This window comes from Colletotrichum truncatum (assembly GCF_014235925.2).
Source record: "Colletotrichum truncatum strain CMES1059 chromosome Unknown Contig_0002, whole genome shotgun sequence".
In the NCBI taxonomy this organism is placed as follows: domain Eukaryota; kingdom Fungi; phylum Ascomycota; class Sordariomycetes; order Glomerellales; family Glomerellaceae; genus Colletotrichum; species Colletotrichum truncatum.
This window is the reverse complement of record NW_027222399.1, coordinates 4,308,929-4,323,313: the sequence shown is the minus strand read 5'-3', so window position 1 is coordinate 4,323,313 and position 14,385 is coordinate 4,308,929. Positions and strand designations below refer to the sequence as shown.

Sequence of the window (14,385 nt, the reverse complement as noted above, 5' to 3'; positions counted from 1 at the left end):
TGTTGTGCGCAAACTGTGCCGAAGTTCTTGTTCTATCTATTATGGTACTATTACTATGTCCATCTCATCCATCCTTTTGGGTCACGCATCTGCTACCTGCTGCTTCGTGTTGCGCGTTAGCTTACCCTACCTTTCTTTCATCCTGCCCTCGCCATCCATAACGCTACTTACATCTTTTTGACACATCCTTCGAGTCGCTAGTTTTCCATTCCACTTTTTCTTATTCAATCGACTCCATTGTCCTGATAGCATAAGGAACAAAAGAGCACACCCCTCGTCGCATAGCTTTGGCGTTGGCCCATCGGATTTGAGGGTAATCTTAATCTCACGTAACAGACCAGCACCCCCCTCCGATAACTCGTGTCGGTTATTGGACCTTGACGAACCACTCCCGGCGGACATCGTCCGTCACATTCCCATCCCACCCGCTGGCCGCCTCGGAGAACTGTGCTTCCCCCCTTCCCGAGCCTCCCGCCCTTCATATAGGAAGGACACCGGCGGACTCAGCCAAGTCTCCAGTTTCTCTCATTCCTCAATCACTAATCGCCAAGTTCCCCATCGTGTCGGCTGTTTCTTCCGTCATCAGTCTTCACCATCTCCTTGCATACCACCACTAGCCCTCCCCAAAGCAGGAAAATATGGGCATCGGCGCCGTGGCAGAGCCGTTGGTGGTTATCACCCTCCTCTTCGGTGGTACCTGGTTCAACCGCAACACCGGCAACAACAACGCATACGATAACCTGGGATGGAGAGGATCCGACCTTGAACATGGCGAGCACAAGCGGTCCGACGAGCGCCGCTCCGGCAACTCAACGCCCGACTCCGAAGACTCACTGCTCTCCCTAGGTGCTTGGAGCTCCTCATCGACACTCACTCCGCAGGAGGAACCGCTTCGTCGGATGCGTCGAATCAAGTTCTTTGGTTACCAACGCCTCGTCTCGTCGCCCAACACGAGAGTCTTCAAAGACCGCCTCCTCAGTCGTGTGCTCCGCAAGTTCCCCTTCTTGGTTGAGGCATGGTACTGGGCTCTGATCTACTGGGTAAGAAAGGCTGTCATGTGCACGTGAAGTTATTTGAGCTCGCCTAATCCGAATTTGTCTCTTAGGTTTACCAAGTCGGCCGAGCCTTCACTGCTCTAACCCTCAACGAGGGCACTGTCGATGTTGCCCGCAAGCATGCGCTGCAGCTCATCCACCTTGAGCAGCGTCTGCACATCTTCATCGAGGTGCCTGTGCAGCAGTACTTCCTCCAGATGCCCACCGTGATGCACTGGATTAACCGCATCTACTCATTCATCCACATTCCCGGCACGATTCTGTTCCTCGTCATTCTCTACTACATTACCACCACCCGCCGCCGCCGTGCCGTCTCCGCCAAGCTGGGTGGCTCTGAAAACGTCCGATGGAACTCGGCCGGTCCCGCACTCTACGAGGCTCGTCGCCGAACGATGGCCACTTGCAACTTACTCGCCTTTGTCGTTTTCACTCTTTGGCCTTGCATGCCCCCTCGCCTGCTGAGCGATCCTAACTACAACGGACCCGATGCCGGCGAGTCCAAGAGCTTTGGATTTGTCGATACAGTGCACAGCGCCGACGGCGAGAGCAGTGTTTGGACCACCAACAAGTTCTGCAACCAATATGGTACGTTGCGATTTCTGTAATCTTTTCGCTAAGCTTCCCCTCTGACATGTGTGACAGCTGCCATGCCCTCCCTGCATTTCGGCTACTCTCTACTTATCGGTCTGACCGTCGCCACCCTGCCTCTCCCCTCGATCCGTTCGCGCCCCTGGAAGCGTTTTGCCATCGTCGCCGTCGGCATGTCTTACCCCGCCTTGATCCTCACCGCCATCGTAGCGACCGCGAACCACTTCGTCCTCGACGCGGTTGCCGGAGCCATCGTCTGCGGTATTGCGTGGAACTGCAACGGCGTTCTCCTGAACCTGCTGGTCATCGAGGACTACTTCCTCCGCCTGTTGCGTATCCACAAGCCCGTCAACTGGACCGACCCCGAGGTCTCCGCCGAGCAGGAGTGGAAGCCTAGCGCGACTGTCGATGACATCTGAACTTCATCACTACGAGCAATTGTTTAAAAACGGCGCATGACCCGGATTTGTAATACACGAATGGCAATGTTTTTGATGCGCGGAGTGTATCATGCGCTTTCCGCTTGATTTTGCTGCATTGGAAAACACAGGCTTTTTCCATCGAGGGGGAGGCAAAACTTCGAACCGGTAATTGTTTCTAGTCGCATAATCGGGGCGAGCAACCAAGGTTCTATCTAGTGTGTGGGGGAGTTCCAAGGCTTTGAAGTTTTTCTTTATTTGGTTTATGGTTCCAATGAACCTACGCAAGACGGGCACGTATTCGAGCATTTGGGATGGTTTAAGCTATGATTGTGAAAGCGTCAGGAGGGGGGAAGAGAAAGAATTTACAGCCCAAACTCAATAATGATACTCAGGATATACCAAAACACTTCCACAGAGGGAAGCGTCCAGAATTTTAAGATTTCAACGCTTATTCTTGGCGAAGTAAAGTTCCCCAGTTAAGCTTTATTGTTTCAACACATCCGTAGACCCTTTAACTGGGTGGTGACATAGCTTCCTGGGTGATTGCGACCGCTTGGACGACACGCTTTGATGTCAACGAGTGGCAGAAGGGCACGGTTGAAAACGATCCAGTGAATGTTCCAGGGATATGGCCATGCTCCCCCCTATGCCACATGTATGTCATGGGCGAGCCAGGACGTGACAGCCTCCAGGTCCAGCATTGAAGGCTCATTGAGCAAGAAAAGCGGATGAATAAAGGTACCTACTTTTGAACAGCAAAGGCCTGGACCGGCCGCTCGGGTGACCCAAATAAAGAACCTGGGGAAGTCATTTAGATAAGATTCCGGGGAGCAGAGGGAACCAACGGCATGGTCTAGGCAGAGATGATTTCCCGTCGATCGGTGGGCGCTCAAGCGAGACAAAGCAGGGCATTGAGCGGGACAAGCCACACCTTGAGGACGTGCCAAGCCGGGGTGGACAGTTGCGCCGGGACCCACAATTCTCCGTGTCCGAGGTGCTCCGGTTTGGCTAAGTACAATATCCCAGGATCCACTTGGGCCGGGGCGGCTCTATGGTTTGCTGAGACTGAGGGTGAGGCTGAATGGTTTTCAACTTCATATAGCACCAGTTCATCGTTTCTTAGGCCTAGAAATATCGAGTGTCGACGTTCTTGACCCGCTTGACCTGCTGTGGTGTTTGTACCACTGCTTATCGATCACGTCCTTGAGATATTGTGAAAGGAGCGCGTTTTTTTTAAACCATTATTGCCCTTTTCCGTATCTCTACGAAATGTCGATTTGCTGGAACGCTCACGTTGGGAAACGGGATTTCTGCTCGACTGAACTTTGCACCTATTGTCTGATCGCGACTAATAAGTCGGAGCTGCTCGCCTGGCAGTATTATCGTTGCCACGATTTATTTCGCAAAAGAAATCGAAGGTGCGTTCGAGGACTTCTTTCAATCCTTTCCGGTCTGGTACAAGTATACAACCTTGGCTATAAACCTAGGGTGGGTGTAAAAGGGATGCTATCCCTGAACCGGATGACTTCCTTTATGTTCTCATGGTTTGATCAAGAGGCATTCTCGACGTAAAAGAACAGAAGACTGGAATTATGTACCTGAGACTGTAGGCATCGCAAAGGGTAACACTTTGGTTCCAGAAAACTTCCTCCCGCAACACTGCCGAAGTACGTTTGACCATGCAAGGTTTCCCAGCGCTGTTACATTCTTGCAATTTACCAGGGCCAACACAAGTAACCCAGGTTATTTTACAGAAGTTTAAACTGTTCGGGCAACAAGAGAGGCTTGGTGAACCCGGCTTTTTAGGAAGGAAGAATTTGCCTGCCTTTACTGCCCTCTCAGGCCGCGCAACAGGCATGGCCGCCCGTGTTCGTTATACTGTTCCACCCCAATCTTCAGCAGCAAAGCGTAAAGCAATCATTCAATAACATTACTCTGGGCAATCTATGGTCTGGCATTTCAAAAACGCAAGGAAGCTTATAAATGTTTCTGGTTCTTAGTATCTTGCGGCACGCTGCGCCCTAAGTTGAAACCAGATTTCCTTTTGACGAATTGATGACCTCTGTCGACTGTTTCGATTTGACTCTATCCTCCTGGAATCTGTGGTAATGAAGTAGCGAGCGTCGAAGCAGCCGCCCGTGTAGAAATAGTCCTCTGGCGGGGAAGAATCCTCCCGCAGATTTTGACATGAGCCAAATGGTCGTCATAGAGTTCAAAGGTTTCCTGGCATTTGCAAAGAAATAAAAGACCAGGTTCGAGTTTCATCTTGCAAGATACTCGCAGGTGCCGGATGTAGTTGTCCTTGCGTGCAGTCTGGTGTGAGCACTTGCAAATATACTGAGGGCTGAGAAGATCACAGTGAACCTCTTGCCGATGCCGCAGCATCTTTTTTGCGTTGCCGAACCGTTGACCGCACGTCTCACAAACTGTCGAGGTAGCGGTTGATCGAGAAGTGTCGATTTGTGACGACTGTGACAGTGGTTAGCAATTCGGTACGTCAGCTCATATTTACCAGGGCGAATTGCTCTGATCGTGGGCCGCCATTTACCTGCCAGGTCTTGGGGATATCCGCCTGCAACTGGATGCCAGGCCAAAGACTCTCCTGCTGCTGGGTTGGCCGCATGCGAGATTGCTGCTGAGGGTCATGCCGCTCCCGTTTCTGGCCCCATTCCTTAAGAATACAGTCGTTTCGGTATGAATCGCCCGCAGTGTTGTCTTTAGAGATGGTATAGCCCATGATCACAGTTGAAAGACCATGACATGCCTTTGTTGTCGCGGTCTTATTGAGCCTAGCACCAAAGGCGCTCAGCAGACGGACCTCTTGTGCGCGGTCCATTTCAGCACCAAGAAATCAGCCGAACGCTTGAAGGATAGGGTCAGAAAGTGTCGCGTGGCATTTGTGGAACAGTTGTCGGTGTCAATATAGGTTTGAGAGCAGCGTTGAAAACCGAAACGTCGAGGCAACGCAAACGCAACAGGAGGCAATTAAAGGCCTGATTTGCGGTAAGGCTCTCCGGGGAAATAGTGGAGGAACGCCCATGATGTAACCACGTGCTCTGCGGTGCGGCGTATATTTCTGGAGACAATGCAGCTGCCCTTTAAACATCCAATTAAAACTAATAGATAACTACTGAAGACGCTGGAGTGTACGAATCTTCCACCGTCACATTGTCTCTAGATCACGCTATGTCTCATTGGTAGAAAACCTCTTATAAAGTATAGTAAGGTAGTCTTTGAACTTAGCTTTATTTATAACAGTTTTTAATTGTTCATCCGTGACGGCTCTTTTTGATAAAACGAAAGCTGATAGGCTGCTAAGATTACTTATCGAAATCTTCCGGCTGTTTAGGTTCTTTTTAACGAGGGCTGGTGACTTGCTTTGAATTTATGCTGTATTAATACCGTTTTTTTAGACTTACTTAGTTACTGTTTACTATTTTCAGTCTGTTTATAGGGCTACCTAAGATATTAAGTCTTTCATTTCAACCTAAATTAACAAACTATGAATTAAGTTAAATTCTGGATTTATCTCTTAAGACTTTAGTAAATAGCATCTTCGTATAATCTTCAGAATGATCAACTTGTGGGAAATGCCAGAGAAACCGTCGTCTGTGGCTGTAAATTTGTCAGGTAAATTGAAAGACTGGTACGATCGTAAAGGTTTAAATGAGAAATTCCTCTAATACCTGTAAGACTTGCTTGTAGACGTCAAACATAAGTTACATAGTACCGATAGTAGTAAGCTTTCGAGTGGACGAATCGACACAAACACAGCCTTGCTTCCGGCTGTGCAATCTGCAACGGCAATGATGGTTTGACCTGTAAGACGGCTAGAACTGATGACTGTGAGGAATTTAATTGCGACAGCAGTAGGCTGCTTCAACTTGCGCGTCTCTCACGCTCTTCTCTTGAATCAACAACTATCCTGCCTAGCATACACTTTGGCCTTGTCGCCTTCGAGAACTTTGATTGTCATTTCAGGCGAACATAGAGGTCAAGTTGCACTGAGGAAAAATATAATTACATCGGAGATGGAAGCTGCTGGTGCCTTGGAAAACTTCCCATGCGTGGTCATCAAAGGGGTTCGTGACTATACTGATAACCACAAACACCAGAAGTGCATTTAGGTGGCTGCTACGGCTGTAGCTTACATGGAAAGCGTTCCTGGAAAAAGAACATTTTGTACTTAATTTAAGATGAAATACTTTCTCTGTTTCTCGAATCTATATGCCTTGATAAGACGGTTAGGACCTCCTAGTCCCGAATAGTTTGTCAAGTCATTCGTGCTTCTGGAATGAATCCCTAAGCGGTTCTTTAATTCCCTAGAAAGTTGCGGTGAACTATATGCGAATTCTCTCGATGGAAATTGGAGTCGGCATGACTAGGTAGGTACTATTGGGCGCTCACGCGAGCTGCCCGTTCCTATTAGATTTTGTAGCGCGGACAGTCATCATCAGCAGACAGACGATCTATCTGCGCTGCAGCTTTATTCATCTATAGACTTCAAATCCCGCCTCATCCTCCATTTGGGCCCAACCTTCATTTCGATATACATCAAGGGGAGAAGCAATGCGCAGACTCCGCCTAGTAACACATAACTCCAACTCACTCGAAGTGCTGCAGTCATCCTATCAATCAAAGCCACCAGTAAAGCGGCAAGGAGGCACCTGACGAGGTTTGTCTACAAAGATGGTGAGCATGTGATCGAGGGGATATCTATAGTGAGGCAGTTTCTTACACAAGCAGTTGCTGCCGAGCTTCTTGTTTGCAAGATGTCGATCATTAGGGTCATTGTAGTGTTAAGGATTGAGATCGAGGTATATCCCACTTTTAATGTCAGTTTACCATCCAAGACAAGTGGACTCGATAGAAGCCTCCAACTTACAAACAACCTGTAGGCACAGAGGCACGGCAATGTGCACACCATTGTCCACACAAAATCCCCATGCTATTACCGCCCCTGAGAAAAGAACTAGCAACACAGGCATTGTTCTCAGGCGCGCATACTCCTTTGGAAAATCAATAGCGCCGTCGGCTTCTTCGACTCTTTTCTTTATACGGGCGTATTCCCAGTCAAGAAACTTGCCAGTAAGTGTGCTCCCAACAATCATCCCAAAGCCCGTCGGGAGGTAGCACAATCCAAGTGCCGTCTCAGATAGCCAAGGATATACTCTAGCAAAAGACGATGCCACAGTTGTGACAACAGTATTATTGACAGCGTATACTATACCTGTGAAGGCTAGAGTGATGGCAACATCTGGGTAGATAAGAATTACGAAAGGATTGAGAGTTGGTCGAACCCCAGACTTTGAGGGAGATGACTTTTGCTTCTTACGAGATTTGCCTACTACTGGAACCAGGGGAGTGTAGATTCCTCCGAGGGCGATGCCTCCATTCCCAACAAGGTTGCGAAGGGTTTCTGGCAGGAACCTTTACAGCGTATCGGTTATAGTTGAGCGAAACCGGGGCGGTACTAAGGATACTTACAGCAGAATAAAGAAGAGGCAACATACAGCCATTATGATCAGAAACCAAAAGATTGATCGCCAACCCAGCTTGTCTGACAATGCACCACCGATTGCTGGTGCAATACAAGGCGAAAGCTAAAACACGTAAGCTAAGACAGTTTCAAGGGTTTCTTGAGTATTTTGGCTAACCATAGGGCCCAGATTAAACATCCCAAAGAAGCCACCTCTTTCTTCTGGAGTCGATATATCGCCTATCACGCCAGCGCCTTATGAAGGTCAGCTTTACGGTTTCTGATTGTGAAAGGGGGAGAAAAAAGATAAAAAGTAGTATACTTACCCAGAGCAATGGTGCTCGCACAACCCGCCGCTTGGAGGCACCGGAGGACGATCAAGAGCCAGAACGCGTCAGTAGGACAGACAGCAATGCCCACGCAGGCCCCAATAAGAACCGTGAGACAAATCAAAAAGACTGGCCGTCGACCATAGCGGTCTGAAAGCGGACCCCAAAGCATGGGCGCTTTCCATCAATCAATCACATTAGCCTCATGCTGCACATTGAAGGTTACGTCGTCGCTAGAATAGTACTCACATATACCCTGCATTGCGAGAAATGCGGTAACAGTCAGATTAATAAGCTCTACAGACTTTCCAAATGCTTCTGACAGTTTTGGGATTGCAGGAAGATAGATGTTCGCCGGCAAAGGACTACACGTTATTAGGCAAGAGCTCATATAACATTCAGAGACCTTTAGCACATACCTATAGAACCCTGCGGCCGCCACCATAGCTACAATAAACCATTTCTCTTTGCGAGTGAAGATGCTATATGGCTCCGTTATAGCAGCATCCCCGAGCGGGAGCGTCAGGGGCTCCGGGGCAGAGCCGGTGCCGGCGTTGTCTCCGGCGTCTTTGGGTTCGGCCATTATGTGGCCAAAGACTACTGATAGAAACAACAGCAAAATATGGTAGAGTTGCCAAGACCCAAGGATGCCTCTGTCTACTTGTTTTGAAGAAGAAGATGACAAAGTTAGGCACGGCGCATGTTCCTTCGGGGTGGATTGGTGCGACTGTATACCGGACAACGTAAGTCGGTCAAAGAAAAATTTCCCGAGGATAAAATGGGGTTCCTGCAGGCCTAGAACTCGGCCAGACCATTCGGTGCCGGTTCGGAATGGTGTTGGTGGGTTTCCGGCAGTGTCATCCGAGGGCCGTTTGACAGTCTGCGGGTATTAGCGGTGGAAATAACATCAGGCTACGCTAGGGGCAGACGACTGGGCACGAGGGGATTCCCGCTGGAGGCGAGCCTTGGGTGGTGGATCTGTGCGGGTCACTCTGCTGGACGCCGATCGCCCGCGATGATGTAGTAGGTGGTTATGCAGCAGGGGTTCCGATATGTCATTACAGATCTTGCCATGATGGTATTGTTGATATGATGTCAGGGCCGAGGTCTCTGTATGCCTTATCATGCCCATTGGGTACGTGGAGATAAAGGCAACATTGGCTTGCTACCAGACTTGAGATCATTACTCAGAGCCAGCCACAGGCTTAACATATTTATCCTAGACGACCAAGCATACCAGTCGGCTCCTAAGATATTTGAGGCATCATCTAGGGTAATGCTAACCTGTGAAATCGTGACCCTTATCCAGGATTGCAAATGCCAAGGTGCTGGTAGCATTCAGGTTGATGCATTATTCCCTTATCATAGGCAGTTGCCATTATCAATGGCTCCCATAACTGGAAAGCGTAGAAACTGGACATGCCCATCGGTTTGTATCGGTTTGAGGACACCAGCACGTGCTGCTTTAGTGAGCGTGATATGGATTTAAAACACGTTGGATTCGGAGGCGGATAGTGAAGAAGCAATAGAGATGTACGTAAACGTTGGTAAGAGTTTGTAAAGGTGAACAAATAGTAATGGCCGTGGATGGAGAATATGTTAAAGCTGCTGTGGGCTTTAGATATGTCGAGATTGATAGACCACATCGCCCTATAACAACACCCAGAGAGATACAAAAGTCCGCATACCCTCATTGTTGTGATATTTTGATGCAAAATTCTCAATCTGTCTTAAGCAAAGGAAATTCCAAATCAATCTCACTGTTCGGCAAATCACTCAGCGTTGCCATCCAGTAGACATACTTTAGACAACAACTTTGGTTTATTGCTCCTAAGTCCAGCATAAAATCCCTATGCAACGTTGTGTTGCTATGACATATCATTCAAGGTTACTTCTCTCAAGCATTTATTTAGACTAGAATGATAGTTTATGGAGGTTATTTACTCTCATATGAATATTTGTTTTGACAGGCGTAATAGCCCATTAGTCGAGGCTCAGTTTCCGTCATTTTGGTACTGTCCGGCTCAATGTCAGCAACAATCTTCTCCACGAACCTCAAATTCTTAGTTTCAACCAAAACTTGTTTTCCTTTTCTTCTTTCTACAACAAACCCCCGGCTCAACCGGCAATATTTACCGTGATCCACGTGGCTTGAGCACATCATCGAGGTGAACGGAGATGCCGACGATGAAGACGTGTTTGCTCCTGTAAAATAGGTATTGTGGATTAATCACAGATAGGTGATCACAGGGGTATTGGTAAATATTAGATCTCGGCGCATGCAATGGCGGTGAGCAAAACAAAGTGAATTTGGTGGGAAGCATGGCAAAAACTGGGTTCTTATGGATGAAGTATCAAGTGGTTGAGACAACCAATTCCTACTGTCCACCTCGAATAGGCATAGAAGACGGGTGGAAGCATATGATGGATTCTATCGCTTGGGTGCCTGCATCTTCCCCTGACTGATGCAGAAGGCGCATCTTCCGGGAGGCTGAAAGGGGAAAACATCCCTGGAACAGGGGTTAAATGACTGGTGTTGGGAGATGGTGATTGATCGTTTGCGGACCTGCGGCGTCAATATTGGAGCAAGATTCAGGTTGCTATCACGCCGTGCGAAATGCACAAGCTGCCAACGTCGCGGGCCCATTGGCAGACTCGATGTCTTGGTGATCTCTCGGAGCGTGGCCAAGGCATTTCCGATCGAATTAACACGGAAATATCGCGTTTAAAGAAGCAAACACCACGTGTTTCGACTAGATCCGAAATCTCGCGACGATTGCTCTTGTTGGGTATGATGTCCGGACGGACATCCTGCAAATCATTGTAATCTCAGCCAAACTTCAATAACTTCTTCTGGCGTTCCAATCCGGGTTGGTTCCATTGTCGCACAGCATGGAAAAAGCAGGCTCCAAGGAGGGAATGTTATTGAATTTCCCGCATATTGTCGCCGCGAGCCTTTTTTGGGCGTATACCAGGCTGGAAGCCAGAGAGATGAGAACAGCTACTTGCCCCAGCAGGATCTAAGAGACAAATGGCAGATTCAGAACGTCTCTTCATTAAATCAGTGATCCGAAATGGAACATGTGCAAAAGGAAAGACAATCACCTCCAAACTACAGGTCTTGCCTCACCGCAGCCATGGCATATGTAATTTGGTCTCGACACCCTCAAGATAGGCGGGCGTAATGCTTCCCAGGTCAAAATGCTAATATACAAAATCTGATAACATGCACGGATCGCAGTTCGAATTTCTTACCTCACGAAAACTGCTGGTTTTGGTCATATGATTGATGAATGCAGATCTTAACCACTGTGCCGGGCCCGGACTGCCCTCCGCAACAACCCGAGTCACACAAACAAGTCTGAGCCAGGCGATAGCCAATGCTACTAGTTCGTTTCGCTCATCATCGTATCAAGGTCGATACTGTGTTACTATACGGAAGGCGTCAATTATCCGCATGGTTATTTCAAATAGGGTTGATCCCATTCCCGCCCCTGGCGCGGTTTTGCAGAGTCCGTTATTGGGCGCAGCAAGACTTGGATGGCGCCCATCGCGTGGCCACGTAGGATTGGCATGGTTGAAAAAGACCGGGCAAGAAGTGTGCATCGGATAACTCCCACGCTAGCGGGGGTTGTTGGGATCAATGATGTGTATGTGAGGTATGGTATGCATCCGTCAGCAAGGCTGGCATGCAGTGTGGTAAACCGCTCGTCTATGGTCACGGACGGCATAATACTAAATAGGGCCGTCAGCCAGTTACGGATGACAGGATGTCAGTTGGTTGTCACTACTGCAAGCCTTTTCGAGGCCGTCTGCCATTAAAAAAATTTCTCAGCAGGTTACAGATAACAACAGACCAACATTCGACCGGCCCGGCCTCCAGTCGGTGCAAGGGAGGGCGTGGGAACTCCGCTTGAAGGGGGGTGGACCGCAGGGGGGGAGAGGAGGCGAGTGGTGTGTTTTCCGTCGGGGATGGGCCGACACTGGCAGCAAAACCTGGGGAAGCTGGACGTCAAGATCCAGATTTTTCTCGCCTCGCCATCTGTTTTAGTCTTTCTTCCTCTGCGTTCCCCACGAAAAACAATGAGGTTCGATTTTGGCTGAATATTGCCGCAGAATGTGGTTTAACCTGATGGGACCAGACGTGGCGCTAGTGTATTCGAATGCGCCTCCTTCTTCCTCGTCAACGCCAACCTCAATGGCCGCAAAGCTTATCTCATCGTCCAGTCGGTCGTGCGGTGGGATAGTAAACAGCTTGGAATTTGGTTCCCCAAAGGCAAAGATTTGGGGTAGATGCCAAGGGGGCGTTACCCTCCCAGACATTCCAAGACTTTGGTCATACGGAACTATTGGCCTGGCCTCTTCCCGATGCGCGATAATTTGACCAAAATCCTATTCGCACCAAATGTGCTGCGCCAGCCTTGGAGGCCTGGATCCTCCATAGACAAGACCGGGGTTTTGCCCGGTATCTACAACGTTGTTGCTGTAACGGAGAGAAGTCCGTACACGATTCACAAAAGGCTGGGCATCATTGCTTTGGTAATCCACACCAAAGGTAGCGCGGGGTGACTACACATGACGGCAACATAAAGTCAATGTCTAAAAGGCTTGGCCCAGGTTTACACTAGCAATCAGGGCGCAGCCTGGAGGCAAATCCAGCGAGAACCCACACTTTCGTCGGCAGCGTTTCCCCTTAGACTGCCAGTGATCCGTTATCCACTGCCGGGTCCCCCATCCTCGAACTTGATGTACCACACAAATGCACTCATACTCCATAAACCAGTGCCCACTGTCCCCCATCTGTGCTGCCATACTAGCACTCTCTCCATGCGGGGAACTCTATAGGAGGATTGCGGGGGACCAGAGAGGGGGGCTATTGGGGGGACCACTCACTGCTATGGTATTGGTTCTATATTGAATTCGAGAGGGCCTAGGAACCTTGTCTAGCGAGTATGCCAAGGCCTCGCTCACTTTCCGAACTACTTTTTTGGTTTCTTATGCTTATCCAAGTGGAGAGGACTGTGAGGGGAAATGGAGTCGGTGATGATACGGAAGCAGAGAGGACGCCAGGTGCTGGATATTGGAGCAACAGACACACTAAAGACCTGCTGGGGAGGTGAAGAAACGGGGAAAAAAAGAGAACCAAAAGACCGAAAAGATAAAAAAGAAAGTAAAAATTCAACCCCAAATCTATCATCTCCGCTCCGAGTCCAGTTCCCTGTCATCTTCACGAGTCGTACTCTGCTCCCCACGTCTCCAAGATTCCTCCACACGATACTACCCAACTTAATGAACACATTACGCTCGAACGAACGTGGGTGGCTAGAACTCAATGGAACACCCGCCCCGAACAGGTATGTGACAACCAACCCTGTGGAGGTAAGGGAGCTAGTGGTGTCTTGAATGTTTCGCACATCTAAGCTTGTTCTCATTTGCCTTAGGGCCGGCCCTTTCAGAATCTTCTAGTTCTTAGCCAACAAGCATTCGGTCCTATTCGAGGCCGTTACTGCAGAGCCAACAACGTGATATGGACGCTGGGCACTGTAGGCTTCTACACGTCGCGAATCAGTCCCCAAATCACAACACCTGTGTTTTCATGTTCGATGCCAACCCAAGCGCGCGTCGGAGTGAGGAGTGTCCGATAGCCAGGCTGTCTAACCAGAGATGACGGTGAGCAAATCTTGGCTTGTGCGATACGAGTCATGGATTTCTCATTTAGTCCCAACGGCCATTGCAATTGGGTTGTTGAAGAGTCAACTGTTGAAACGAACCATTCATCAGTCTTCTACGCCGTGTTCTCCGCCTCTTCCTGTTCATGGCACTCTCTGAACCCCATCTACCATGCCCCGCTCCGCGACCGCCTAATCCCGGTTGGCTTTGGCCAAGGTGGTGTATCGGCCAATCAGTAGCAAAAGTCCGGTCGTACGGACAGAATTTGGATTGTTGGATGCAACTCGACGCCATTCGTCATGGGGGATACGACAGGACTGCCACTGCGAGCGAGCCACTCGGGCCAGGGCCCCCCTTGCCTGGCAGTTTCAAGGCGATGAGCTACAAGCTGCATACTACGGACTACGTACCAATGAGCCCTATGTGCAGCCCCAACTCCCCTCGCAGTCAGAGTAGTGGCCTGTGGTACCATGGACTTTGTACCCTGCACCCCTCCCGACGGATGCGCGCACAGTGATGACTTCCACAGTCCCATCTGCCGTCTCTCCAAATGTGCGTATGTAGTTCGATGGATAGTGTACCTTTTCCGTTGGGTTTCCCAATGTGGTGTAAGAGTGTGAGTGGATCGGGGGTAGCATTCGGCGGCGACGGAGAAGAAAAAGATAGACATAAGAAATCAAGGGCTCAGGCAGACCCCAACATGGGCTGGCCCATCCTATGTTGTCACCTTCGTCCAGTCTACCTTACACCTTTATAAAGACTCCTTAAGGTTTCATCCCATCTGGAATTTGATCTACCCCTCATCCCTCGAGGTGTTTAGTTTGCCTGCGCACAATCCTCTT

The 14,385-nt window shown here is 49.3% G+C and overlaps 3 protein-coding genes across 3 annotated transcripts; 2 read left to right on the top strand and 1 right to left on the bottom strand.

Annotated features, from left to right (window-relative positions):
* Positions 1–638: 638 nt before the first annotated feature.
* Positions 639–2,062, top strand: CTRU02_204119 (uncharacterized protein; the record flags this gene model as incomplete). The annotated part of the gene is made up of 3 exons (XM_036728212.1): positions 639–1,040; positions 1,106–1,640; positions 1,698–2,062. The coding sequence occupies 3 exons, from the start codon at positions 639–641 to the stop codon at positions 2,060–2,062; spliced, it is 1,302 nt and encodes a 433-aa protein (XP_036579921.1).
* A 4,034-nt stretch (positions 2,063–6,096) lies between these two features.
* On the top strand, positions 6,097–6,192 carry CTRU02_204118 (nb-arc and tpr domain protein; the record flags this gene model as incomplete). The annotated part of the gene is made up of 1 exon (XM_036728210.1): positions 6,097–6,192. The coding sequence occupies one exon, from the start codon at positions 6,097–6,099 to the stop codon at positions 6,190–6,192; it is 96 nt and encodes a 31-aa protein (XP_036579919.1).
* A 359-nt stretch (positions 6,193–6,551) lies between these two features.
* CTRU02_204117 (major facilitator superfamily) lies at positions 6,552–8,456 on the bottom strand (the record flags this gene model as incomplete). Its single annotated transcript, XM_036728209.1, has 8 exons — positions 6,552–6,746; positions 6,804–6,892; positions 6,951–7,495; positions 7,553–7,668; positions 7,723–7,799; positions 7,871–8,050; positions 8,123–8,238; positions 8,293–8,456. The coding sequence occupies 8 exons, from the start codon at positions 8,454–8,456 to the stop codon at positions 6,552–6,554; spliced, it is 1,482 nt and encodes a 493-aa protein (XP_036579918.1).
* Between the last annotated feature and the right edge of the window lie 5,929 nt (positions 8,457–14,385).